Source organism: Ambystoma mexicanum, chromosome 6p (genome assembly GCF_040938575.1).
Source record: "Ambystoma mexicanum isolate Mex_15411 chromosome 6p, UKY_AmexF1_1, whole genome shotgun sequence".
Lineage (NCBI taxonomy): Eukaryota > Metazoa > Chordata > Amphibia > Caudata > Ambystomatidae > Ambystoma > Ambystoma mexicanum.
Window position 1 is genome coordinate 1,454,147,845 of NC_090935.1, and position 26,679 is coordinate 1,454,174,523.

Here is a 26,679-nt window from a genome sequence, read left to right on the forward strand (position 1 = left end):
GTTTAGAGAACCCTGAATCGACTGGTGGTTCCTTAGACAGAGCCATGCACCAATTTGAATTAATTTATCCCAACACCCTTGGTATTAGTTTGTTTTTCAGAAAACCATTCCCTAAGTCAGTGAATCATAAGGAAGATTCTCAATCCTAATGTTAAGCCCCAAAAACAATGCAAACTATCCTTAAGAACACCTTTAGTATAGTTAACATGTTTGCGCTCACTTGTAACCCTTGGCCTTCCTTTCACATGTGGCTCTTGTGTGTTCAGTTGGTCCTATGTCATGCCTGTGTGCAGATCCACACCAGAGGGAGTGATCTAACAATATCTGCTTTGGCTCCTATGCTGTGCTTGTGGGCTCATAAAAACCCGTCTAGTCCACAGCTGTGACAAACATTGTTAATGAATGATCTGCAGAAGAACCAAATAAGACTCCACTTCTCACAAATGGTTAAATGCCCCTTATTGTTCAGAAACTAAAGGTTTCTACCAACATAACTGCCACAAATATTCGAACGGACAGATCATGCTTTTCACAAATGGTCAAATGCCTCTCATCTTTCTGCTAGTAAGCGTCATTGGGCCTCATCACGTGTGGGGCGGTAGTCCTTAAATGCGGCGGTAACGCTATTACCGCTGCATTTAAGGGTTGGCCCAATTAGAAGTTGGGCGGAAAGTTGGAGGTAAAAATCTCCACTTTCCGTCTGTTGTCGGCGCTAATTGCGCCAGCACTAACAGTGCTGAAAAACCCCATTGGGTCCATTGAACCCAATAGGGAATGTGGCTTAATCACCTTACCCGCTACTCGTGATCCGGCACAAATGCCTTGTCTGCAGGCTTTCTCTCTCCCCTGGCCACTCTCTCACCATTGCTATTATCGGCCACCTGGTCAGACTACCTCTTTCCTCTCTGAGTGGGCTGACCTCTCCTCCTCCCTCCTAGCCTCGACCACTCCACTCCTTCTACTTGGAGACCTCAACACCCATCTGGATGCTTCCTGTCCCTCTTCTGGACTCTTCTACGATCTCTGTGACTCTCTCTCTCTTTCTATTCTTCCCTCTGGCCCGACTCATTCTGCAGGGTACACCCTGGATGTTCTCATCTCCTCTGACCTCCCCTATCTAACCCTCTCACCACTCTTCTCTCCTTCTTTGTCATCCGGCCCATGAAGCGTGCATCAGTTGAGTCTTTCACTGTCACTTTCTCTCCCCCTCCACCACCTCTGGCTGACTCTCATCCTGACACTGCTCTTTCCAAGCTCCACTCTGCTATCTCTGATACTCTCGATGTTCTTGCCCATGTCGTAAGGATCCACTTGAAGCCCAAAGCCAAGAGCAACTCTTGGTACGACTCTGATCTCGTCACCCTTGAACGCAAGTGTAGGGTGGCTGAGAGCAAATGGCGGGCATCTTGTGCATCCTCTGACAAACTGGCCTGCCGCCCGCTCCAAAGGCAATACCAGCTCTCTGTCCGCACTAAGAGAGCTCACATCCAACCCAGCGTCCCTGCGTCATCTAACAATTCGGCCAAACTCTTTAAAATCTGCACAGAGCTGGCCAATCCTACTGCAGTCTCTACTTCTCCTGTCCCCTCCAAGGCCCTCTACACGGCCCTGGCTTCTCATTTCATCGCTAAAACCCAGGACATCCTGTCCACCCTCCCCTCCTCTCCTCTTCCTCCTTCTACTCCCTCTTCTACCTCTGGCCCCCAGCCTCTTTCTCTTTCTTTCCTCTGTTCTCCCCTGACGAGATCTCTAGACAAGGTCGATCTGAAGGTTCTTCCGTGTTCGTCCAAAACCATCAAGGACTATATTGACACCCTTGCTCCAGACCTGGCCACCTTCTACGACCACTCCTTCGCCAGTGGAGCCTTCCTCTCCCCTCTGAAGCACTCTCTTGTGCACCCTCTTCTCAAGAAACCCACAGGCCACCCCTCCTGTCTCGCCAACCATACCCCAATCTCTATCACTACTTTCTTGGGCAAACTCCTGGAAAAGCTGGCCATCTCCCAGCTCAACCTCCACACCTATTCTGTCGGTTGTCTCCATGACCATCAGTCTTGCTTCAGAGCAGCCAGAAGCGTGGAAACTGCTCTCCTGAACATCCGTGAAGACCTGCTCTCCAGACTTGATTCCAATCTCCTTTCTGTCCTCATCCTACTCTATCTCTCTTCTGCTTTTGATGCAGTCAACCATACCAACCTGCTCAACTGCCTCCGTGATAACCTGGGTATCACTGATTAAGCCCTGGCCTGGCTGGCCTCTTTCCTCTCCAACTGACCATCCCAGGTCCAACTTGGGTCCTTCCTTTCCTCTATCTCACTTTCCACTTGTGGTGTTCCCCAGGGGTCTAACCTCTCTTCCTAGCTTTTCAACCAAAAACTGGCGCCCACCGCACTGCTGCTCTCTGCACTAACTTTCAGTGTTATGCAGATGACACTCAGCTCGTTTTCAGGCACCCCTCTTCCACCTCTTCTCCCCCTCTCATCTCTGACTGACTGCCTGCAAACCAGGAGTGGTGTGCCACCAACGACCTCTGTCTAAATACCAGTAAAAGAGAGATCCTCTTCATCGGCACTCCTGCACCTTCCTTTCCTGTCACTCTCTGGCTGGCCTCCCTTGGCCCTCTTCCTGCTCCCACCTGTGAGGCTAAGAACCTCAGGGTCACCTTCGACTCCACAATTTCCTTTTCTCCACACATCTCTGAAGTCTCTAAGAAGTCAAACTACCAACTGCACCTCCTCAGGGGTATTCTCCCTCTCCACTCCTTTCTCCAGAAGCTCACTTTCTCTAGAGCTCTGGTTCTATCTAGGCTGGACTACTGCAACAGCCTCTTTCCAAATCTGCCTGCCACTACTCTCTGCAACTCATTCAGAACAGGACTGTGAGACTTGGCCTTGGCCTCAAGCCCAAGGACCGTATCTCTCCTACCCTGAAATATCTTCATTGGCTCCCAGTGGCTGCAAAGATTAAGTTTAAGACCCTCTGCATTGTCCACAAGGCCTTCTGTGTCCTGGGTCCGCAATACTTTAAACTCTCCCTTCGGGAATATCTTCCTACTCAAGCTCTTCGCTCACCCACATCCAACTCCCTCAGGGTCAGTCCCTTCTCCAAGCAACAAGTTGGTGGTAGATCTCTTTCTTTGGCTAGGGTCTCCCTCTGGAACAGCCTCCCTGAAACTTGAGGAGAACCCTCTTCGGTTCCGGAAGCACAATAATACCTTCCTCTTTGCTTCTACCTTCTCTCTTCCTCTCCCCTGCTGATCTGTCTGTTTCTGCACCTGCCACCTGCTGGCCGCACTACACGTTGTTTGTTTTGATCACGTGTTCAGCACTTTCCACTCCTCCATTGCCCCTTGCACTTCCCCCTTACCTCTCCCCTGCACTTACACGTTTTCAATGTCACTAGGCATAGAAAGATCGTTGTTTTGTTCTCCCTTGTACCCCTCCATTGCCTTGTCGCACCTTGAAATACTTGTGTATGGGCGCGATATAAATAAAATATCATATCATATCATATAGCACCGGGATACCGCCAACCTCCTGATGAGGCCCATTGTTCCATTGTCTTTGAAACTAGCAAACTCAACTCTGATGGAGTCGAGCCGGTCCCAAATTCCTTACCAGAGTGTAGGTTTATTTTGCTCTTATGCCTGTCATCTGCTTGTGAACCCTGTTTCCAGTTTTAACCCTCCCAGACAACCTGCGACTTGCATAAAATGTAGGATTCGGATACATCTTCCTAGATATGCTAGTTCTAGAGGGAGTGGTGAAATGTTCAGCATAAAGCAGGGACATCCACTGTGTTTCACTGCCTTCACAAGGGCTAAAGTGAATAACAACAATTAGTGTGTTCCAGTTGAATTACCCTTACTCTGCAAACATAGAACAACAGAAAAAGTAGGAAAAACTATTTCACCAGAAAGATCATGAAAGCTACCAATCCACAGAAGGATATTTCATAAGCCTTCCATCATTCCAAAAACCAGGCACAAACTAAAACAAGAACATCCAATCTAAGTATCTATGTGACCTAACAATGGCTCTATTAAAAGTCATCGTATGTTCACCCTCTCCCACAAACGGTACTTGAAATCCTTGATTTGCTCCATACTAAACACTTAACTTTAAACTCTTCAAAATGAGGTGTGACCGAGGAGCTTCCAAGAGCATATGTTTGGTCTCAACATTAGAAATGTGTCCTCTAGCAACTTTTAGGGAATTTGCTGCATGCCACATATCTCCCTTGCACTCTCCCTAATCCCTTGATTTGCAGGGGCTCATTCCTGCCAAGCCATAATACTGCTTTTGGTTGCCAACAATTTGGTGGACGACACCATCTTAATTGACCATCTGAATGATATTGACGTCAGACCACAAATTCTATAAAAATAGATCCTCCTCCATCTTCATTTCACCCTTTGACTCGGACGGCATGCCAGCTATCTCGGCTCTTTGCAATATTTCCATATATGTTATCGGGATGGTCTTTTGTAACTATCCCGTTGATTCTTTGCAGGCTCTACAAAACATCTGAGTGCATCCACTCACTTCTCAGAGTGTCTCTGTCCTTCTGCCCAATCATGTTTGGATGGGTGATAAGTATGCTTATGGGGAATCTGTCTAAAACAGAGATTATTTTTGCTGGACCACACACACACCTCATTGGTGTTCCACCCTTTTGCTTGCTAGCTTAATTTGCTGCCTGTAGTTTAAGAGGTTAATGCAAATTACTTAACATGGCCATGCAAATCACAGTTGTGACGAATAATGTTTTTTAATCAATGGCATATGTGTAGCTAAATAATTCCACCTTTGGTCTACCCCAAAAAGAGTAGCAGCGGTTGACTCTTACAGATTTTTCTTGTATGGACTGGGATAATGGCATCTAAATAAGCATTCAAGCTTGCCCTTGCAGAGCACAAACAGTTGCAAAAGATGTTAGTCCTTCCAGCCTGACTTTACTCTGGGATTTCAGTCCCTGCATTGGCTACCAGTTTTACTCCACATCTCGACTAAAATCATGACTTTGGCCGACCAGTCACACTGCTCACAGGGCCCACAGTCTTTGGTGGACAAACGTTCACATTACATGCAAAGCGGAACATGGTGGTCCTCAGAAGCTCTTTTACTGAAATAACTTTCTGTGACATGCTAGAGGGCCAACAGAAACCTTGAGAGAATCAATAGGATGGAAGTTTATTTTACTTATATGCAAACACAGGAGTTGGAGTACAGCCTCTAGGATCAAATGGGGAATAGCTGTACAAGACGGGCATGTCTCAATTTGACATGGGTTCTCGAGAAACACAAACAAGTGAGTTATCCAAATCCTGGTCTAAAGTAGGAAGATGTGTTCAGGTTCCCGAGTATAATATTATATAATATATAATAAATGCTCTCCATCAGGGTTTTTAACCGCCCTGGTCAGTTCACGCAGTCACTCACAGTTCCTGGAAATTGTAAGAGTTTCAGAAATATTGACCTTAGGGGGTATGACCAATAATGACTACCAGGCAGGGTTAGCAGTACTGCTGAGCAGGTAGGGCATTTGTTAGAAAGATCAATTGCCAACCGATTAGCACTATTGATAGTTTTTGCATTACCAATAAAGACAATGAGACCGGTTTAGACATAATCGAGTAATGCAGGCTTCACAATAATCACAGATAAGCTAGCTCACACATTGGATCACACATGTATCCAGCCCATCTTCACCCTTTGCCGCACGGTTATTTTCACACTTCACATCAATGAGCTGCATGTACATCGCCACATTCAAAATTGCTAAGAGCTGGGAATTACTCAGCTCCTGCTTGAAACATAAACAGCGTCAGGTTAAAGAGGTTCAACAGCTGACAGGAGCTACGCTCGTCTTTCTAGGCAAACTGGTGTCATACAAACATGCCTATGCAACATTAATTCAGTTTAGGAAAGTGTGTAACGGAGCATTGAGGCACATACAGAATACATCTGAAGCATAATGGACCACAAACAAAAGACACAATGCATAGTCTGCATCTCATGCAGAAGTTATATTTGCGGCATGATTGATACTAGCTCTTGTGTCCCCAGAGGTAGCGCCTGCTGATTGGGTAATGCTGGATACCCAGGAGCTGCTTTTAGCTCCTGCTCATCACATCTTTATTTCAAACCCTGCTTCAGCCACCCAAAACACCTCAAATGGCACACTCTCAAACTCCACCCATGCCCCAAAGCTCCACGGACAAAGCTTCATCCTCCACATCCACTCACAGACACATGGCTACCCTCCATCAAAAGACTGGCAGGTACTCTTCTCATTCTATCCATGAAATCATTCACACAGACACATTCCCAGACTCCACTTAATACCTTCACATTCTCAATCCACCCAATCCCCACATAGACCCAGAAGCACTAACCACAACCCAAAGGCGTATCCCCACTCTACCACACACATGCATTACCAATGTGTAAAGCATGTATCTAGTCAGACCATTATACCATAGACTGGACTGTACACTTACGTGAGGTCAGCAGGCCTCTTGGAGAACCCCCTCAAAAAGTCCTAAACAGGAATTTCAACAAACTGAATCCAGAAGATTTAGAAAGATGTATTCAATCTATTATGACCACTTCATCTGACTTTGATCCCTCATGTAAACTGGTAGAAATGTACACATCGCTTCTAACCAACCTAACTGATAAAGAAGCACACTTAAGATCCAAGATAGTGCGTGACCGTCCAAACCAACAAGACTGATTGACAGCCAAGCTATGTACTCTGAAGAAAGAAAAAAAACAAGCCGGACGAGAATGGGCCAGAGATCAGAATACTGCTAACAAAAATAAATGGAAAAACGTATAAGGAAAAATTCCTCACCCAAAAAAACAATTTTGTAATGAACAAATTGAGAGCGCAGGAAATAGTTTTAGAAAACTGTTCGATTTATACAGGAAATGGGAAAAACCCACAACTTATCCCAGTCATTTACCCAGGAGAAAATAGACTGTGAAAGACAAAGTGTCATCGGCCCGTAATGAAATTCAAAATTGGCAGACCGATTTAGGGGACGCATGCAAACACGAGCACGAGAGTGACTAAGGGGAATCCAGTTTATCATCAGGTTTCTCCTTTAAATATATCTCCATTGAACAAAAGGTTAAAATACTAGCTAATACTAGGCCCACGTCCTGTCCAGGCGACCTGTTACCAGCTAAAATCATACTAAAGAACAGCAGGATTTTTGCCCCTTTCCTTACTATATTTGCCAACGCAACCTTCTCACATAGAGACATGCCATCTACTATCAAGGAAGAAGCAATAACCCCCTTCTAAAAAAGCCCGGCCTTGGCCCCAAGAACCCATCAAACTTCAGACCAATCACCAACACCCCCTTCCTGTTGAAGATCTTAGATAAGGTGGCCATGCTACAACTACAAGCCCACTTTGAAGTGGCTATGGCCTTTCGCCCAAAGAAATCAGGGTTCAGAAGTTACTATGGGAAGGAAAGTGCCCTGCTGGTTTTACAGTCCCAAATGCTGCAGAGGTTGGACAAAAGCAAGATGGGGATGTTGATTCTATTAGACCTCTCGGCAGCCTGTGATTTGTAAGATCACTCACGCCTCCTCAAAACGCTGGCCAACACAGGAAACTGCCCCCGCCACACCATTGAGTGGATAGGTTCCTTCTTGAGTGGTAGAAGCACCAAGATCTGCTGGGGTAACGCATGCTCCAAACCAGTACTCATTAAGTGCGAAGTGCCACAGTGGGCCTGCATCTTTCCAGCGCTCTTTAACATATAGATCAAACCCCTATGCGAACTGTTGGAGGCAACGGGTCTCCATTTCACCAACTATGCTAATGACTTCCAACTCAAAATGGACCTAAGCGGAGACTATGCTGCTGATTTGGCCAATCTCAATGACATCTACTCATCCATCAGGGAATGTGTCTCAATAGCTCAAAATACGAGTTTATGATATTTGGCACCAATGCAGCAAGAAGCAACTCAAACCAGGCTTATTCAAGCTTTGAAGTAGACGACTGTCTTTTCCCAGTGGCCAAAAAAGTCAAGAGCCTAGGCACTATATTTGAGGCTTCACTTAACTCTGAAGCTCATGTCAACTATGTTGTCAGCAATTCCTGTTACCATCTGAAAGTCTTATGTCAAATGAACCTTCTGGTTTCACTTAAGAACTGTGAGACCTTAGTCAGAGCTATAATAATGCCCCGGTTGGACTACTGTAATGCCTTATTCTGCAGAGCTAGCAAGGACAGTTTGCACAAGATACAGGTCATCCAAAATGACAACGTAAGGATAGTCTGCAACATCTCTAGAAAATAACATATTACTAACTTCCGAAAAGAGCTTCACTGGCTAATGCCCCAGACTACTTGAAGCAATAATTGATGCGACACAACCCTAGCAGGACCCTGCGATCCTGCTCTACTCAGCGCCTCACTTTTCCTCACGCCAAAAACACAAGAGGAAAGGGCAGATCCTTCCCGTTTACAGCTGCAACAACATGAAACTATCTTCCAGTGAACCTGTGCATGGCAGAAAAACAGACTGTTTTTAGAAAGAATCTGAAAACCCTATTGTTCGAATAAACTCCCATTAGGATTCTCCTCTCCTGTCCCGTCTCCTGCTGAACATCCATGTGTACTTGTGCGCCCTGATGCACCTGGGCTATGGCACATTATAAATAAATAAATAAATGTCCTCTTTACAGGCACATTCCCACCCTCCATTCAGACGATTCACCGAGACAGAGAACCATTTTCCATCCATACTTCAACAGATGCAAGTCCACTGTCCCTCCTTGAGGCCAAAGTTACCTGATTGGGGGAGAGGGAACAGAGGAAATCCGTGGTAGGTGGGGAGGGGAGAATGAGAAAAGGAGAGAGGAAGAGGACTAGTGGATTTGCCCAAAAACTGGCCAAGGGAGAAAGCATGTGGCTTGGTACTATATGTCAAGACTTTGGAACCACAAGATTTCATTTTGAAAAACGTTTTGATGCTTTTTCATATTTAATAGCTGTATATGTTTCTAGTCTATTAATGATTCTAATACATTTAATGTTGATTCATTCAATATGTGACTTATGAAGATGTATTCATTAAGGTTCCAAGCTGATAGCAGAGCTACTTACTGGTCTGGGTAAAGCAATAGCTTACATAGAATCAAAATACTGCAGTGGTCTTTGAATTAGCCTGGTGGGAACAAAGCTTGTGTATATGCTGCATCATTCCCCAGTTCCCAACAGTGATGGAGTTTTCCCTCATGTGTATATATTACTTTACTGTGCATGCGTCCCAAGTGAAGATGATCCGTAAAATACACTATTTTATTTTCAGGTATGGGAAGCAGCAAAAGGAACTTGGAGGAGATTGTTTATAAGGGAGGGGGCAAATAAGAAAAGGGAGAGGATGCTGACTGAGGACAAATTGTATGGAGGGATTGGCTTATTAGAAGAGTGGTTGCAGGGTCAGGAGGAGCTAGATGAGTAGCTCTGGTTGGATGTGAAAGTGTAAAGACTGGAATTGGGAACGTTGGAAATGGATAAAGTGGTACGGAAATTGCAGTATTTGCATCAGAAATATTACGAGAACAAGGCAGACTCGATGTTAGCAGCCAGGCTTCGGGGGCAGAGAGCTGAGAAATAGGTGGAACGGAAAGACGATGTACACTGAAAATATCACTCATCCCCAGAAGATTTAGTTAGCAGTTTCACCACTTTTTACAAGGGGCTCTATGGGGTGGAGAAGGACTTGGAGGAGGAGGTGGAGAAATATCTTAGTGGTGCCACTCTCCCTAAGTTAACTAGTGGGAAGGCTGCTGGGCCTGGGGGACGATGGATGTATGGTCGGTTAACATTCGCGAGATTGTTGGTCCCCCCACTTGGTGAAAACGTATTATTCTATCTTGGACACGGGACGGGCCTCCGGTTGTTTTGTCAGGCTTTAATATCTGTTATCCCCAAGGAAGGGAAGGACCCGCCATCCTGCATGTCTTATCGACCAATCTCCCCCTTAATGTTGATGAGAAACTCTTTACGAGAGTGCTTGTCACTTGATATGAACAGTTTATGCCCTGATTTGTTCACTCTGATCAGGTGGGGTTTATCTTAGGGAGACAGGGGCGGACACACTGAGGAAGATTATGAACCTCCTAGACTTTCCTAGAGGAAGGGGGGGAAATTCAATGCTTCTTGCCCTTGATGCAGAGAAGGCATTTGATAAAGTAGGGTGGAACTTTCTATAAGCAGTTCTTCATAAATTTGGTTTTGGGGACAGGATTCTCAACATGATTAGGGCGGTTTATACAGACTTGGCGACACGGGTGGCAGTAAACAGGAAGTTTTCAACCAAAAAGAATCAACATGGGCTCACTTGTGTATAGGCGCGTTATAAATGCCATATCATATCAGGGTGCAAAGGGGGACTAGGCAGGGTTATCCCCTTTCCCCATTGTTGTTTGCTTTATCCCTTGAGACTTTGGTGGAGAAGATAAGAAGGTCCTACCAGATTGAGGGTATAAGGAATTCAAGTTAGGGATGTATGCAGATGATATCCTCCCACATCTACGTAACCCACACACTTCGCTCCCAGCAGCTTTGCAGGTGATAGGGGAATATGGGTAAAATTCTTAATTCAAAATAAACTGTCAGAAAACCTCATCGTTCCCATTGGATGTGGATGTGGAAAGGGATATGGTTGACCTCCAACCTTTAAAGATGGAGATCCAATTGGAAAGTATCCGATATTTGGGGGTGACCGATTTTGGCCTTGGAGTTAATTTTGTGGGGAGTTAATTACCCTCAGTTGTTTGCAAAATTATATGGGAGATGAAAGTGTGGAGTAAGCACAGCATTTACTGGATGGGCCAGCTTAATGCACTGAAAATTTACTTTTTGCCCAGGGTCCTTTGCTCGTTTCAGATGGTCCCTGTAAAGGTGCCATACCTGTTGATATGGGAGGCGAAGGCCATATGCTCCACTTTCTCTGGGAGGGGCGGTAGTCACGTGTTGCCCATGGCACATTGGTGCTTCTCAAAGATCAGGGGGGTTGGTTTACAGGATCTCAACCTATACTACAAGGCAACACAGCTGAGAATGTTGGTGCCTTGCCTGCAGTAAGATCGGGATAAACAATGGGTATACTTTGAAAACGATCTATTGCGACACATAACGGTGGGCAAGTGGTTGTGGGTTCCCAAGAGAAGGGTTCCAAGGAGGATCAGAGAGTGCAGTATTTTGGGGCTGTTGTCGGATATCTGGCATAAGGGACCTAGAATGAAGGGGGTCACTCCATGGCCCTCCACCAATGAGTCACTTATGGGCCCCACCCTTTCGAGATGATATTCCCGATTCTGGTAGATATTAGAATTAGTTTTAGATGGGGTTAGACATAGTGGGGCAACTGTGGATGAGTTATACTGTCCAGGGGCTGGACGCCTCCTTATATATTGGAAACCTGTCAGTGTTTCTATATTTACAGTTGAAGGGGTGGTAACGACATAAAAATGGAGGTCGGAAATACAGAAGGAGCTCACACTGACAGAGAAAATATTGGATAAGCAAGGGAGCCCAAAAGGATTGATTTCCTGATTATATGCATCATTGGTATTGGCAAGGGGGGATAACATGGATGGCCTTAGAGCCAAATGGGAAAGAGACCTGGCTAGGGAGGTGGATGAGCAATTATGGCGGAAAATGTGTATAACAGTCTTTAAGACCTCCATCACCTACCAATGTGAATTGCATGGGGTACATCTATTGCGTAAGTGGCAAAACGACCCAGTCGGGATGTCCAAGATGTTCCCATCAGTGAGTCCATACTGTTGGAAAAATTGTGGAGAACATGCAACATATTGGCATATGTAGTGGTCATGTGGGAGGGTGCAGATGTATTGGTCAGAGGTTCTGGGGTGGATAAAAGGGGCATATGGAGTTGAAAGGAGATTGCAGCCCATGTTGATTCTTTTTGGTTTGGAGGCAGATGATGAAGGGTGGAGAGCCCTGCCGCATTTCATGTTGGTGGCGGCAAGGGCCTGTTTGGTAAGGCGACGACAGACCTGTTGCTGCTCCACAGGCGGAAGTTGTTGCTTCCTTTCCAAAGGGCTCTGATCTGGTGAGAGCATGCCTCTGGCTGCTGAATTCCTGCCCAGGCCCAACAACGCTGTTCCACTCTTTACTCTGGCTCCTCTGGGCTCCCCAGAAAGTCCCAAGCCATCTACACCAGTTCTATACCAGTTCTGAGGAGGGCCTGTCAGAAGACATTATGATGTGCTAAAGTGAGGCTGTTTTTAGAGTGTGTCGTTTAGGGAAAATGGTTTGCGAATGATGTAACTGGGATCACTTGGGAGTATATTAGCTTGAGTGTCTGCAATTGGTTCTCCCTGCCTGTCCTTCCTCCTCTTCCCAATCTGTGCCCCGTAAAGTGATTAGGGCTTCTGATCGCACCATGGCTCTGAGTTGAGAGCTTTCAAAAAGCATGCCTGGGATTTTGAAGTGAGACATACCTGTTATTTCACTGCATTCCTGCATATGCGTGCCATAAACTCTGCAAAGCCCCAGTTATTCGGATTATAAATATTTTGCTTTAACAGACAGGATAGCATTCTACTACTTAACCAATCTTCTTTTCTGTTCTTAATTGGTCTGCGGTTCTGACTCGCAGACGACCCTAAAGCCGCGGGAGTACCTACTCACCCTCTTACATTCCCAATGAACCTGGGCCTGAACACATCAAAATGCCAGAGAGGGGTGAGAGCCTCTGGGGAATCCCCCATTTACCACCTCTCGTGGTTGCATTGCTTAGCCGTCAGGTTGCCCCAACCCCCCAGAATCCCCAGAAGCCACTCCCTAAAGCTACTCAATGTGACTTTGAAACACCACCTTCACACAGGTACCCACTATTTAGCTGTTTCAGGCAGCTTGTCTTTGGAAACCCTTCATCTTGATCACCTTGCCATAACAGGGTACCCTGTTTCATAAAAAGTCTTTAAACGTGGGTTTCACATGCCATCACCAGACACATCTCCAACCTCTTCCAACTACTGTGCAACGTTTCTAGAACCAGGAAGCCATCCTTATGGTAGCTGTGCTCTCTACAAGAAATGTAATATATACACACATCCCTACCCTTTTCACCTGTGCTCTGACAAGAACTTGATGCTTTTCTTTCGGAGTCAGAAGGAATCTTCAGACATAGGTTTTCTTCTCTGCTTACACTGAATAACATATCTAGACTGGAGACTGCATCACCTATGACAATGACAGAAAACAATTATGTGCGTGCTCACAGTAAACACATTTACTGGGGTTTGTTTGAATTTTAAATCTGCCCCTCATAACTTTAAACGTGAGATATTGTACATTACGTTTGAACATCTGTGACCGATATTGTGCAAGTGAGAAGCTAAACAGTCAGCCTCATTATACAGTATGCTTAGAAGCACAGTATACAATTCCCAACTTACAATTTTACTGTAACATGAACTCTACCATTTATGGGATGGGCTTAGATGTGTCAACTTCCCACCAATCAATTCCACTGTCCATAGAGGTATTGTGAGGTGAAGCCAAAAAGGGATAAAAGAGAAACAACCACTTGGGGTTTCCAGATAGTCTTGGCTGTACTAGAGTGCATCCCTTGGTCGACCATGTTTAAACCAAGGAGCCGCTGCGCCTGCCCTGACTCATACCAACCTGACTAAGGACCATAATATGCATAACCCCTAGAAGGAGTGAGAACTTCATCACATAGCACCAATGGAAAGCCTAATGTAACTTCTCTATGCATTTCAAGTTCCTGATCGCTCCCAGTTCCATCAACCCGTCAGGGGACAGACTCAATGTTTTTTTTGTGATGTTAACTCTTTAAACTTTGAAGGATTTTAGTAAAACATTTAAGACTTTTTTTTATCCCAAGTTGTCTAGCGTGTTTCAATTTTGATCCATGTTTTGATTAAGCAGCTAACTATTTACCAGACTTATCCAAACTGCGATCGTGTCACCACTTCCTCTGCAGAGACACCATGGAATGTACAAGTTCCAGTTCCCTTGGCCCCAAATTGGATTTAATTACAAAGTTCTACGATTACGAAAATGGTTCAAATATTAACATCAAGATGGATGATAAACTGCTGATTTGTGTTTAAATCAGCAACATTGGATATTACCAGTAACAGATGATGTGGGTTCCTGTCCCCAAAGAATAAGCAGATACAGTACTGCTGTGGAAGAATAAAGATGAATGCTGATGCACTGTCCTGATGGCCTACCTCAGAGTGGGCCAAGCTGTCAGCAGATGGAGTCAGGACTTTTGGAAGGCTATCCAGGCAATGGCAAATTAATTGAGCACACTGAATATCCTGGAATTCCTGGCAGATGCCGGCATATTTGCAGATCACCGATATCGATCTGACCCTTCTAGGCGTGTTGTGCCAAAAGGAAACTGTTCAGCAGCAATTGAATGACTTTAGTATTGCTGCTGTGCTGCATGTCAAACGGCTGCACAAACTAGCTGACAAAGTCTGCAGTGTGCATCCTAAGACAAGCATAGACCTTTACTGCAGCCAAGAACCCAACGGGATGATTTTTAATACTCTCCATGATTACAACACCTGGAATTTGACGATAAATATGACCATGTTAGGAAAAGGTTCTATTATAGAGTCAATCAAGGGACTATTCTGCTGGAACTACAACTGCTGCATTGGCAGAAACATGCTGTTAAGGTGGCCGCCACCTAGTTAGGCCATCTGCAGAGTGGCGGCTCCTTGTTCTGAATCTGTATGGACTTATGCCTCCGCAGCAATAGCAGAGAACTACAGAACATCTGTGGCAAAAATAAATACTTGACTTGCCATGTATATGTCTAGCCCGCAAATGACCACTAAATTCACCAACACCCTGGAGGAGGTGTTTTTTGTCTGTTACACATCAGGAGTGACATTTTTCAAGTGGCTTAATTGCAGAGCTACCGACTTTCACAGGGATACAAAAGAAAAAGGCAACCCCATACAGAATTAAATGAGATTACTTATCAGAGAAGTGGTATTGTGTTCTGCTCTGCTTGTTATCACTCTGATGTCATAAAGAGCACAGAGGAAGTCAGCGTGTAACACTCATGGTACACGCACACCAACAATGGCACAACTGGATGTGTCCAACAACAAAAGGCTTAGGTGGAATGTTAGACTTCCGGCATGTTTTAGGAAGGTCTTTCAACAACCCTGTGGTAAGGAGTGTAAGAGGGCCTATCCTTATCGAAGTAACAAGGTGTCAAACAAGTTTGTTCATAACTCTGAACAAAACAGTCTGGCTTCTCTTATTTCTTAAGTAACCATCAATAGGTTTCTTTTCATATTAAAGCAAAAAGGTGTGCTTTAGGAGACATTGGGCCTCATTGCGAGGTTGGAGGTAGCCTTGCCGGCTGTACCGGCAGGGTTACCTCCAAATTCGCATCCGGGTCCGGCGCCCGCAAATGGGCAATTACCAGGCTATTCTGGCCCAGCCGAACCTGGTACTTGCCCTTTTCGCGGGTGCCGGGCCCGGTACATCCTCATTGCCATTTGAGCCCCATAGGGCTCAATGGGAATGCGGAGGGTGGTAGCACCGGTACCGTTAATAACGCTACCATCATGTTCTACTCACGGGTGCCAGTACGGCCACCAGTTCAGACCTGGTGGCTGCAAGGGCACCTGCGAGCAGAACTCCTAGTATGGCGGTACGGTAGCAACGGTATCTGTAGAGATACCGGCGCCGTTGTTGCCTTACCGCCATAGTTGTAATGAGGTTATCAGTCTGGCTTCTCTCTAAGGAGGGAATGGACTAGTATTAAGGTATAGTTAGGCCCTTACACACATACAACAGAACACAATAATACACATAATATCCTGTACAAATATATGTACTATTTAAAAAAAAAAGTTATTAAAGTTTTACAAATACAATTAAAACATACTAGATCATCTTCCTTATATTTTGCTTCTGTCAGTTCTTGTTCCTGTCAACCCTCCAGTACCCTCCCTAAGCCTAACTTTGAACAGTAACCATGTCACAAGACCGTATTTCTTAGAGTTACACATTTTCTGGGTCGAACTGTCTTTAAAGATGACGTGCATTGTCAATCGTTGAACGCTCCGTGTCTCTTGGGTTTTCTGTGTGTGTCTTCTTGTCAGGTGGTATATTCAGTGGGGTGTGGGGTTTGTCATCTGGTGAGGTGAATAATGTTTGTATGAGTACATTCCATGATGTCATGTCTGCAGAGCTTTCTCTCCCTCCTCTTCCCAGCGCTTCATACCACACTGCTGTTTCTGTCGTTGTCCACCTTATTAGATCTTTCCACCATGTTTCTATGAACAGTCCTTCTTTGGCTTTCCACTTCATTGCTATTCGCCTTTTGACTAACGCCCACGCCAGGTCTATCATCCTTTTAATTGCTCTGTTCTTGTTTGCATATTTGTATAGGACTAAGAGGTAAGCCATGGCCGTCCAATCTTGGCCCTTTATCCCATTTGCGCGCAGACGCTGCTCTATTTCTTGCCAGTACTGATGGATTGCTGGGCATTGCCAGAACATGTGACCCATATTTGCATTCCCGACCCTGCACTTTGGGCAGCTCTGTGTGCCTGCTACTGGAAAGTGTGCTATCCTTTTCGGGGTCAGAAATGCTCTGTGAAGTATGTAAAACTGTAGTTGTTTCAGCCTGTCGTTTCTGCATATCTTTTTTGGGGACAGTTTCGCCCTGGCCCATTCTTTATCTGTGATTTCTCTTCCTATTTCCGCTTCCCACACCTGTTTCCCTTTGGATAGGTCCTTGGGCACTTCTTCCAAGAGCATTTGATATAACCTGGATACCTGGATACCATATGTGGAGGACAGCAGGCTTAGCGCCAGGTTCTCAGTTTTCAGGGCCGTTGTGGATGGCCACCTAGTTTTCAGTTGTTTGGTGAGACTTGCATAGTTTATGTATTGACCACGGTACAGAACATGGGATTCGACCAGGTCTTGGAATTTTAGTATCGTGCCTGCTGGGGCTAGGCCACCTATTGTGATTAATCCTTTGTTCTCCCAGTAGGTTCTGCTTTGATAGAGATGTTCTGCACTGGTTCCATTGAGAGCTGCCAGTGGTATCTGGGGTGGGGCCGGGGGAGGGGCTAGGGGTCTGGGGGGGGGGGGTTTATGGTTCGTCCACTTTCAGCATTTTCTTCAATCGGGTCCATATCTGTTGCCCTAACTGCAGGAGCATCGGAGGGTGTGGGATTCTGTTTTTCTCCGGCCACAGCACTTCCTTGAAAAGATAGGTGTTTACTCTGGCGTTCAGTAGGGTGTGTTCTACCGTTTCGTGTCTGCCAGCCAGCTTGCTACATGTTGGAGTTGGCCTGTTCAGATATATGTACTATTTATAATGTATTGCATGAGGTTGAAACAAAGACAAATGGGTTCCATCGGTAAAATGCACAAACCAACATAACACATGCTCCAAGCCTGTATACATTTCACTGGGGGGACCGCCTACATTTGCAATTATGTGTAAACAGGTCCCATCCGTGCAATTTTTGTTATTTACACTGCTAAGTGAAATAGGGGTGTGTGAAAAAGCTGGTGAAAACACCTGCATGCCCCTATTTTGCACTTCAAAGTGCAAATTGATTGCACACCACGTACCAATTACGCAGGTTAGGCAGCTTTCACAATGGTTTAATATGGAATTCGGCTGCTTTTTTCTGGTGTGAAATGTAATGGTGGCGTACATGCAATTTCAGCTTCCCCCTCCCCTGAGCTCCAGCTTTATTTGGCAGCAGGGACCTGCATAGTTGCATTTCATTTTATGAAAGATGTAAATGCTGCCTGGAAGTACTGCTTTGCAGATGACACTTTACAATGGATTCCTGTGGAATCTGCCTGCAGTTAGCCGAGTGCGACATGAAGGAGGATTCAATAGGAATCATTTTGGCGGGCATGCAACCAAGAAGTGTTGCTGGTGCAGCACACAGTCGAAACAGATTTCCCCTCCCAACTGTCCCTCCGCCCGCTAAAACACTTTTAAAATATCAGATTAGTAAAACAAGTATAAAGATGTGCGTAAGCCATGTATGGCCTGACTTTACTCTTTTCCTACCTCACCACAGATTTTAAAATGACCCCCTTTACAGGTTATAACAGGAGGGAGTAAATGGGACAAACACTTAGAAGGTCCCAACAATCCTCAATCGGATGAGTAATCAGACAAATACATTACTCAGTGTTTAATGAACCCATTTCAACCACAAACCCAGAAGTAACACACAGATACCTTTTAGGCACAATGTAGTTATTGTAGGCAACACACTGAAAAATCTGCTGTCATTTATCATTAAAAAAATAAATTGGACTCTAGAGGCCCAAAGGGGACCTAGGAAAAATGCCAATCCACCATTACTGGTAAGTATTTGTCCCTTTTACAGCATTTGTAATATTCCAAATGATCATAGGAATCAACACGCGCAACCAAACAGCTCTACCACGATTATAGGTTAAAGTTAAGTAAAGAATACGCACCATCCAGGTGAGGGATCTTGAGGACTCTAGTTCAGAGAACTAGTGCCTCCAGGTGTGCCAAAGCCAGTATTAAGGAATCCATGAGAAAGAGCAAAGCTCTGAACGTGATCCACACAGAGTAGGACACCACAGCACCGAAGGAGCAGGCGAGGATGATGCATCAAGTGCCACAGGTGGTTCTGGGGATAACAAAGGGTGCAGCCATTCAGCAGAAGACACGGCACGAGGGAGCATTGCTGCAGAAGATGAACCAGGACGTCCCAAGATGAACAGGTTCTGGCAGAGAAGCAGCAAGCCACTCAGGACTCCAGCCAGGCAGCAGGGCTCCCATCTGAGGCCCAGCAAGGATACAAGTCTTACAGAGGACTGCAGGCACATAGGACCAGGCAATAAAGGCCAGAAGGAAGCAGCAGACGAGCCAGCAAGTGGTTTCTTCCAGCAAGGCAGAGGATGGAGAGTTCCGCAGCAGCACAAACCCAGCCAGCAGAGGAGGTTGCAGCAACAACAGGAGTTGTCCATCTTACCAGCAATGCATCAAGGTGAGTTCCAAACATATCTGAGAATGGCACAGGGTTTCTCCAGAAGAAAAAGTTCAGTCAGCTGCAGGGGTAACCCTGCCCACCAGTCCAAAGGTATGCAGCATTCCCATTTTCCATCGTCGTCATGATATGACATGCATTACTCACCGTAACAGCATTTCTGATGATTGTATCTGCTTAGATTCACATGCTGTGCCTATAGTCCGACATCTAATGGTAATCGCAGAGTATTGCATCTTTCTTTCGAAGATCAAAAGAGGACGTCGTCGACATGGGCGTGACTGTAACACTATCCCTAACGTGACATGTAGTGTACTCAAAATCCCTCACGCGTCGAGGTCCCCCCGATTGTGTTTTTTTGGCCGTGAGGGAGCCTTATAGTCAGGGTGAGTGAGTACAGAAGAGAGAAGGTGTAAGATGTCTATGTTCCTTCTACTCCATGAGGGGAGGAAGGGTGGGCGCATGTGAATCTAAGCAGATACAATTATCAGAAATGCTATTATGGTGAGTAATGCATGTCTTCTGATGTTTGTTAATCTGGTTAGACTCTAATGTTGTGCATAGACTAGCGAGCAGTACCTAGAGATTGTGGTGGGATGTGAGAAGAAACAGTAGCAAAGAGATGTCTTAGCGCCGCTTGTCCCACCTGAATCAGACCTAGAGTGTGTATCTAGGTAGTAGTGTTGTATAAAGGTGTGTACAGAACTCCAGGTTGTTGCTTTACAATTGGACTCAAGAGGAACATTTGCAATGCATGCTATGGTAGCCCCTATGCCCCGAGTAGCGTGTGCTCTAGGCGTGAAGGGCAGATGTCTCTTGGCAAGAGTGTAACAGTGTGATGCAGTTCACAATCCACTTTGATATCGCTGATTTAGAGACAGGGTCCCCTTCTCTAGCAGCTGCCACCGACAAGAAGAACTGGTTTGTCTTCCTTAGTGGCTTTGTTTTTTCCAGATAATAGATAACTGCTCTCCTGACATCTAGTGTTTGTTTGTTTGTTTATTTATTTATAAAGCGCTCCGACCGGGAGGTAAAAGGGCGCTAGTGCAGGTTACAAAGTACAATACATGGTTATTCACAGTGAAATTCTATGGCAGGTGTTCTATACAGAATATGTAGACAGTGGCAATAAAAACATTCAGTAATGACATCAAAGAAGCCTGTACAGTATATACGAGTTATAGCTATGTCTAGCTTAATGTTAGTTTTTTGTCAGTAACCATCCAATGGCAAGTTTCCTGAAGGATTGGAAGGATTTGGATGACTTGATGTTCAGAGGCAGGGAGTTCCAGAGTAGGGAGGCGAGGACAGTGAAGCTCGAGCCTCCCTCCGGCTCTTTTAAAAGTGAATCTGGGCACTGTGAGACATAGGGTATTAGAGGATCTAGTAGTTCTAATGGACTGTTTCATGGTGAGTTTGTTGGTGAGGTAAGGGGGGGCTAGGTGGTTGAGAGCTTTGTAGGTGAGGCAGAGGGTTTTTAGGTCGATTTTTTTTTGTTGACTGGTAAGCCATTTACATGTGATTCTGGTAGCAGAGATATGCTCTTGCCTAGGAATGTTTAGAGCTACTCGTGACGCATTATTTTGAAGGACTTGGAGTTTATTAATTATAGCTTGGTTGGCACCTAGATAGAGGCTGTTGCAGTAAGCTAACTTAGATTGTATGAGAGCTCTAGCTAGCGTAAGGCAGCTGTTGGTGGAGAGAAATGGTCTGCAAGCTCGAATTAGCTTTCCTGTGTAAGCGGTGGCTGATGCGGTCGAATTTGCTTGCTTAGTAAGGTTGGTGTTGGCATCAAGATAGAAGCCAAGTGTTTTCACATATTTGGCGACAGGTATGGTGTTGCCATCGATAATGATTTTGGAATAGTGTGTGGAGGCTTCTCTCTGCCACGTTAGTGGGGTTTTGGAAAAAGGTGGGTAGTTCTATGGACTGGTTTACATGGAACTTTGAAATAAATTAAGGCACAAATCTTGGGTGAGTGCGCAGGACCACCTTATCTTTGTGAATTGTGACAAAAGGGTCCTGAACTGAGAGGGCCTGCAGTTCACTAACTCTCCTTATTGAGGTGATCGCCAACAGGAAGGCGGTCTTGTAGGTGAGTGCTTTCAGGTTAGCTTTGTGCATTAGTTCAAAGGGAGGCCCCATTCATCTGGTAAGTACAACGTTTAGGACCCACCCGGGAGCTGGGTTTGAGATAGGGGGATGAATCCTCTTTAACCCCTCCATAAACGCTTTAATTACTAGAATCTTCCACCAGAAAGCCTTGTTTTGGTACATGGTGTACGCTGAAAGCGCTGCTAGGTGGACTTTTAGGGAATGTTAGGTACAGGACAATATGTTTTGGTGTGTAGTCAACAGGATTGATGTCCTTGTTATTACTCCAGATAACAAAGAGCTTCCATTTGCACTTGCGCGATCTGAATGTCACCTGGCCTAGTAGGATCGATGTCTGTCTTCCCTCTGTTCCCCCTCCCTTGCCTCGTCGTGCCTTGAAACACTTGGGTATAGGCACGTTATAAATGCCATATCATATCATTTACTGGAGTAGTAGTGTCTGGTGTTTGGTTTCTGTGCTTCCCTGAGAATGTCCATACATCTTTGAGGGAGTTGGAGGTACCCAAACTCTATGACCTCAGGAGCCAGGTTGCTAAATTGAGAGTTTGAGGGCATGGATGTAGTGTTTCTCCCTTGTCTTGAGATAGCATGTTGCAAGGGCATGGCAGTTTCCTGGGAGGGGAGACTGACATTGTCATGAGATGGGAGTACCAAGGTTGGTGGGCCCACATCGCGGCCACCAGAATCATCCTGACTGGCTCTTGGTGCATCTTGTGCCCTATTCCGTTGAGCAGGGAAATCAGGGGAAAAGCGTAGACAAATGTCCCTGCCCATGTTATCCAGAGACCGTTCCCCTTGGAGCGGTCCTGAGGGTACCTGGAGGCGTAATCTGGGCATTGAGCATTCTCCAGAGTGGCGAACAAGTCGGGCTCTGGGAAGCCCCAGTCTGCGAAGACATGGAGTATAATGTCCTTGTGTAGTTGCTATTCGTGCTCTACGGGAAGGGGGGGAAGTCTCTGCTGAGTACGTCTGCCAGAAGAGTTCCCCTGGAGTTCCCCTGCAACGTGTTGTGACAAGACGAACATCTTGTGTTTGAGAGCCCATTTCCATTTGTTCTGTGACAGTTTGGATAGCCCTAGAGCGTGGGTGCCCCCCTGTTTGTTCAGATAAGAGGCCCAATGAGGCTGAAACATGTCTGGGGATGCTTGTAGTCTCATGCAGAAGGGATGTGACCAAGCAGTTCGGGCTGGACTGCCCCTTTTGGTAGGGTGGGGTAGGGAGGGGGAAGCCTGATTTGCAAATTCTAATGCTAATTCGAAACCTTCCAGCCATCACCTCTTGTTTTGCTGGAGTTGCGCATGGAGCATATTGGCATGGGCATATTGTTTGATCCGGAATGAGGTTGTAATATACACATTTCAGAATGGGAAATTTGCCTTTCAGATCACTTACGGGGCTCTGGTAAAACTTGGAAATGACCAACTGTTTCTGCATGTGCGATGGGAAATTAGTAGAAATATTGGTTAATGTCCTTATTTCCTCTTTCTATTTCGGCATTGCAGAATACTTAAGGATAGGTGGGGGCGGCCCCTACTAAGCAGCGCAAAAAGCCCTGATTTGAGCTCTAGGAACAGACTCTGCCATAGCCACCTTTGCCATGCCAATGCCTATAGTTATTTGCGAAGTCACATATGAATCAAAACGTTAGGTCGGGGAATTGTGATTTTTTGGGACAAGGACTCTTCTTTTTTTATTTCACCCTTATGCTATGTGATGTTTTGGGTATGCAATGAAGCCCACTACCTGACTCTAGGGACATCTAGTAGGGTGGCCACGAGCAGAGGGACTCCCAGAGCTTGTGGATAATGGGCCCTGGGATGGTATGGGTAGGATCCCCTGTTCACCCTCACTTAGGTCCCATCACTGGGCAGAGGACAATCACATGGGGTGTTACTCCCTATTCCATAGTAGGGTGCCCCCAGTTACACCCAGACCCTACACCCAACAAGACCTTTCCCATAACATGCACTAACTTGCTATAACATCCAGCAAAGACTCTAAGTTCGTACTCAACAGTGAATAGTACTGACCATGTACGTTAGAAAGCCCCTAAGCATGGCAATCCAGAAAAACAGACACTGAAGGATAACATGTCCTCCCCAGGCTCAAAGAGAAGCCTTCTGTAGAATTTTGGGAGACAGGAGTTTGCAGATACTGTCCCCTTAAGAGAGTCAGCTCATGCACTGGGAAATCTAATATTGAACAACAGCAACAATAGTGTTTCCCCTGCCCTCATGAAAGCCACTTAAATATTCGGGATGTTGATATAGTATTGCCACTATACCTTTAATGAAACAGGGCTCAGAGACTCAAAACAAACAAGTGACTCAACGGCCCTTTTTCTCCAAAGATAACTGCGGGCCTGTTACCCACAGGGACACTTTCATTCTTTTAATTTCATTTTATTAATATACATTCAGCCAAATTGTCTTTGTATATATATATACACTTAAGACAAAAACATTACAACATGAAAACTCTAAAAACAATCTATCACATTTCATAACAATATGTCGCACCAAGGATAAAAATGATTAAAAATGGTTTCCTGATAATTCCTCAAGGATATTGATAAAATACAGATAGAAAGTTACCATATGATCCATACAATTGATATTGTTTCCTGCCATAAACATATCCCACACTTCTTGGATGTCCTCACAATTCATCATGTTGTCATAAGACTTCAGATATTTATATCATAAACTTGTCAAACTCACACACTGTGCTAGGATGTGTTTTGTAGATTTGATCTCTATTTCGCCACACAATCGACACAGTCGATCTTCTCTTCGTATACCAATTGTTGGACCTAAAATCTCAAGTAGTTTAGTGACATTGAATCTTAACAGTATGTATTGTCTTGCCACTGAGCTGTTAGGAAATACAACTATATAACTAGGAACCTGGAGACGTTCTTGCCAATATTGGATAAACAACCCACTATTAGCAGTTGTGGCCAACCTTATCACATCGGCTTCTCTACTGTACACACAGACACGCAATTTAAGCCATTTCTTTTTCGCAGCCATATGTTACTGTCTACCTAATGAGAGCACATGTCCAGGCAACCAGGCCTTAGATTTTGACAATAGCTTCCCAAGTGTGCCAAAATTTTCATAATTGTCCAAATTGATGAACGCTTTAAAGGCTTCAACCATTATGGTGTCATTAGTGAGCACTACAAGACTTTCATAGCACATTACCATTCTGCAAGCACATTACCATTCTGCAAGTATATTCCACCATAATACATTTTTGTTTGAATTCAAGGTGTATGTATTCTATTGGAAGGGTTTTAGGCATCCTGAATAGCATCTGTAAAATTATCGCCTCAAAATCTTCTACCTACACCATACACCATACAGCAGTGGTCTTCAAACTTTTTTGGCCGGGGCCCCCCAGAGCAAAATTTGGGCAGGCCGGGACCCCCCAAACATGTCAAAGGGACAGTATGTATGATACGATAGGTTATCTATAACACGCTTAATACCCAGAGGGTTCTAAGCGCGGACCCGGGGATCGAACCTGTGTTGCTTCGTGTTGTCTTGCTTCCAAGGCAAGCACGTTGCCACTGAGCTATCCTCCCAGGCTGTCACCACTATTGCATGCTGTCACCACACCCTACTCACAGTATAGTCCCTGGGCTCCCCCACCTGCTCCCATCACAGTCGCTGTGCTACCTCATCCCACTCCTACCCGGTCCCTGGGCTCTCCCCACCCCATCACACACAATGGGCTTTCCACACCCTGCTCCCACCACTATCACATGGTTCCCGCCCATCCTGCTCCCACTACAGTCCCTCGGCTCCCCCCATCCCATTCCCAACACAGTCCGAGGGCCAGTGCGGGCTGGTGAATATTTGAAGTGGAGGGGCATAACTATTTCCCCCAAAAATGCCTAAGCGACCGAGTGCAGTGAGAGAGCCTGAACCAACCAATCAAGGGAGGATCGGGGGGCTTCCCCCCGTGAGATTTTTTTTTTAAATAATGTTTTGAAATGTTGCATTGTAGAGCATACTTTAAAAAAAAGAAATGGGTAAATAGCCAAACAATTTGCAATTGGTGCTGGGGGGCGCAGGGGCCAGGCATGACATTTTTTACTGGACATCTATAATACCATCCCTGTCCCCTGGAGCCCACTGGGCCTAAGACAATCAACATGATTATGTGTGTATGCAAGGCATTGGGATTCCAAGGGGGAAAGCATGGTATTTTTGACTGGACATCTATGCTAGAAATCCAGTATAAAAATAGCATCCCTGTTCCCTGATCTCCACAGCGCCTCAGGAGATCTGATTTTGGCAGGTGGGTAGGGGGATTGTGCAACAAAGGCATTTAGGCATTTTTAAAATGCCTTTGTTGTACAACCGTCCTTCCCCCTCTATCCATCACTTGCCAAAATCAGCTCAACGGACCAAAACAAACTAACACACACACACATTCATACAGCAATCACTCGATCATTCACACAAGCATCCATCACCCTACACTCACTCATAACACAAGCATACATGCATCCATACACATGTTTAAATTTTAAAAAATGAACATAAATGTACCTTCTGCCGTGGCCTGCGCGTAGGTGCTGAAACACCCCGCTTCAGGCTGCTCTGTCCGTATGTGCGAGGAGTCGCAGGAGCTCCCCCTCGCACATACAGACATGCAGTGCTCCAGCCAGAATCTCCAATGAGCTATGCAATGCTGGCGAAGCAAAACGCCCCAGCCTTGCATGGCTCAGTGAGCATGTGCGGCTGAGGCACTGAACAGAACTGTCAAAGGGAAATAGTGTTTCCCTTTGACAGTTCAGCCAGCCCAGGAGCACTCCCTCAGCTGAAAAAAACTGCTGAGGGAGTGCTCACTGTTTCACAGGGCTGGCTCCTTACCTCCTCCATAATGGGTGAGGGGGCCACTGGGTGGGTGCCCCCTCGCCATTATGGATGAACCGCCAGGCTCGGACTGGCCTATAGGGCAAAAGGGCAATGTGTTTATCAAAATGCTAAATTCTAGTGTGGGCCTTTTAAAATGGGCCACCTTTTTGGCCAATGTGGGCCAGTTTGATGAGTTACTTCACTATGCAGTTAGATTTTGACCATTGACCAGTTAGTAATTTTGACCATTGTTGCTGAATAAATATTCTTTAAATATCACAATTTACTTACATCTTAACACAAAGCCCCCCCCCCCCCGCTTGGGTACTATTCAAACAGTCTGTGACTAAATGAATGAATTTCAATTTACAACTCCGGGCCACTTTTTCATTGGTGTCTGAGACAGTTTCATGCTTCTGCCCGACCATATGAGCTGCCCCTGCCATTTTTTGCAATCTAAAAAGATTTCGTGCTGGCCTCTCACGGCCCCCCAGGTATGCGCCCACGGCCCCCTGTGGGGCCGCGACCCACAGTTTGAATACCGCTGGCATACAGGGTATCATTTTGGCAGAGTAAAGCAGGAGTATTGTTTGGATTGACCACCCTCCCTGACTACTGATAAA

General features: G+C 45.5%; 1 protein-coding gene across 5 annotated transcripts in view; it reads right to left on the minus strand.

The window, feature by feature from the left end:
* LOC138510518 (zinc finger protein 211-like) overlaps nt 1–26,679 on the minus strand; it is a 158,808-nt gene that overhangs the window by 110,371 nt on the left and 21,758 nt on the right. For 3 of the 5 annotated variants that reach the window (XM_069626228.1, XM_069626227.1, XM_069626226.1), the window contains exon 4: nt 13,126–13,248. The exons of the other annotated variants lie outside the window; for them this stretch is intronic. In XM_069626228.1, the coding sequence (XP_069482329.1) occupies nt 13,126–13,248 (123 nt within the window). The remainder of the gene's footprint in view (nt 1–13,125; nt 13,249–26,679) is intronic. 5 annotated transcript variants of the gene reach the window in all.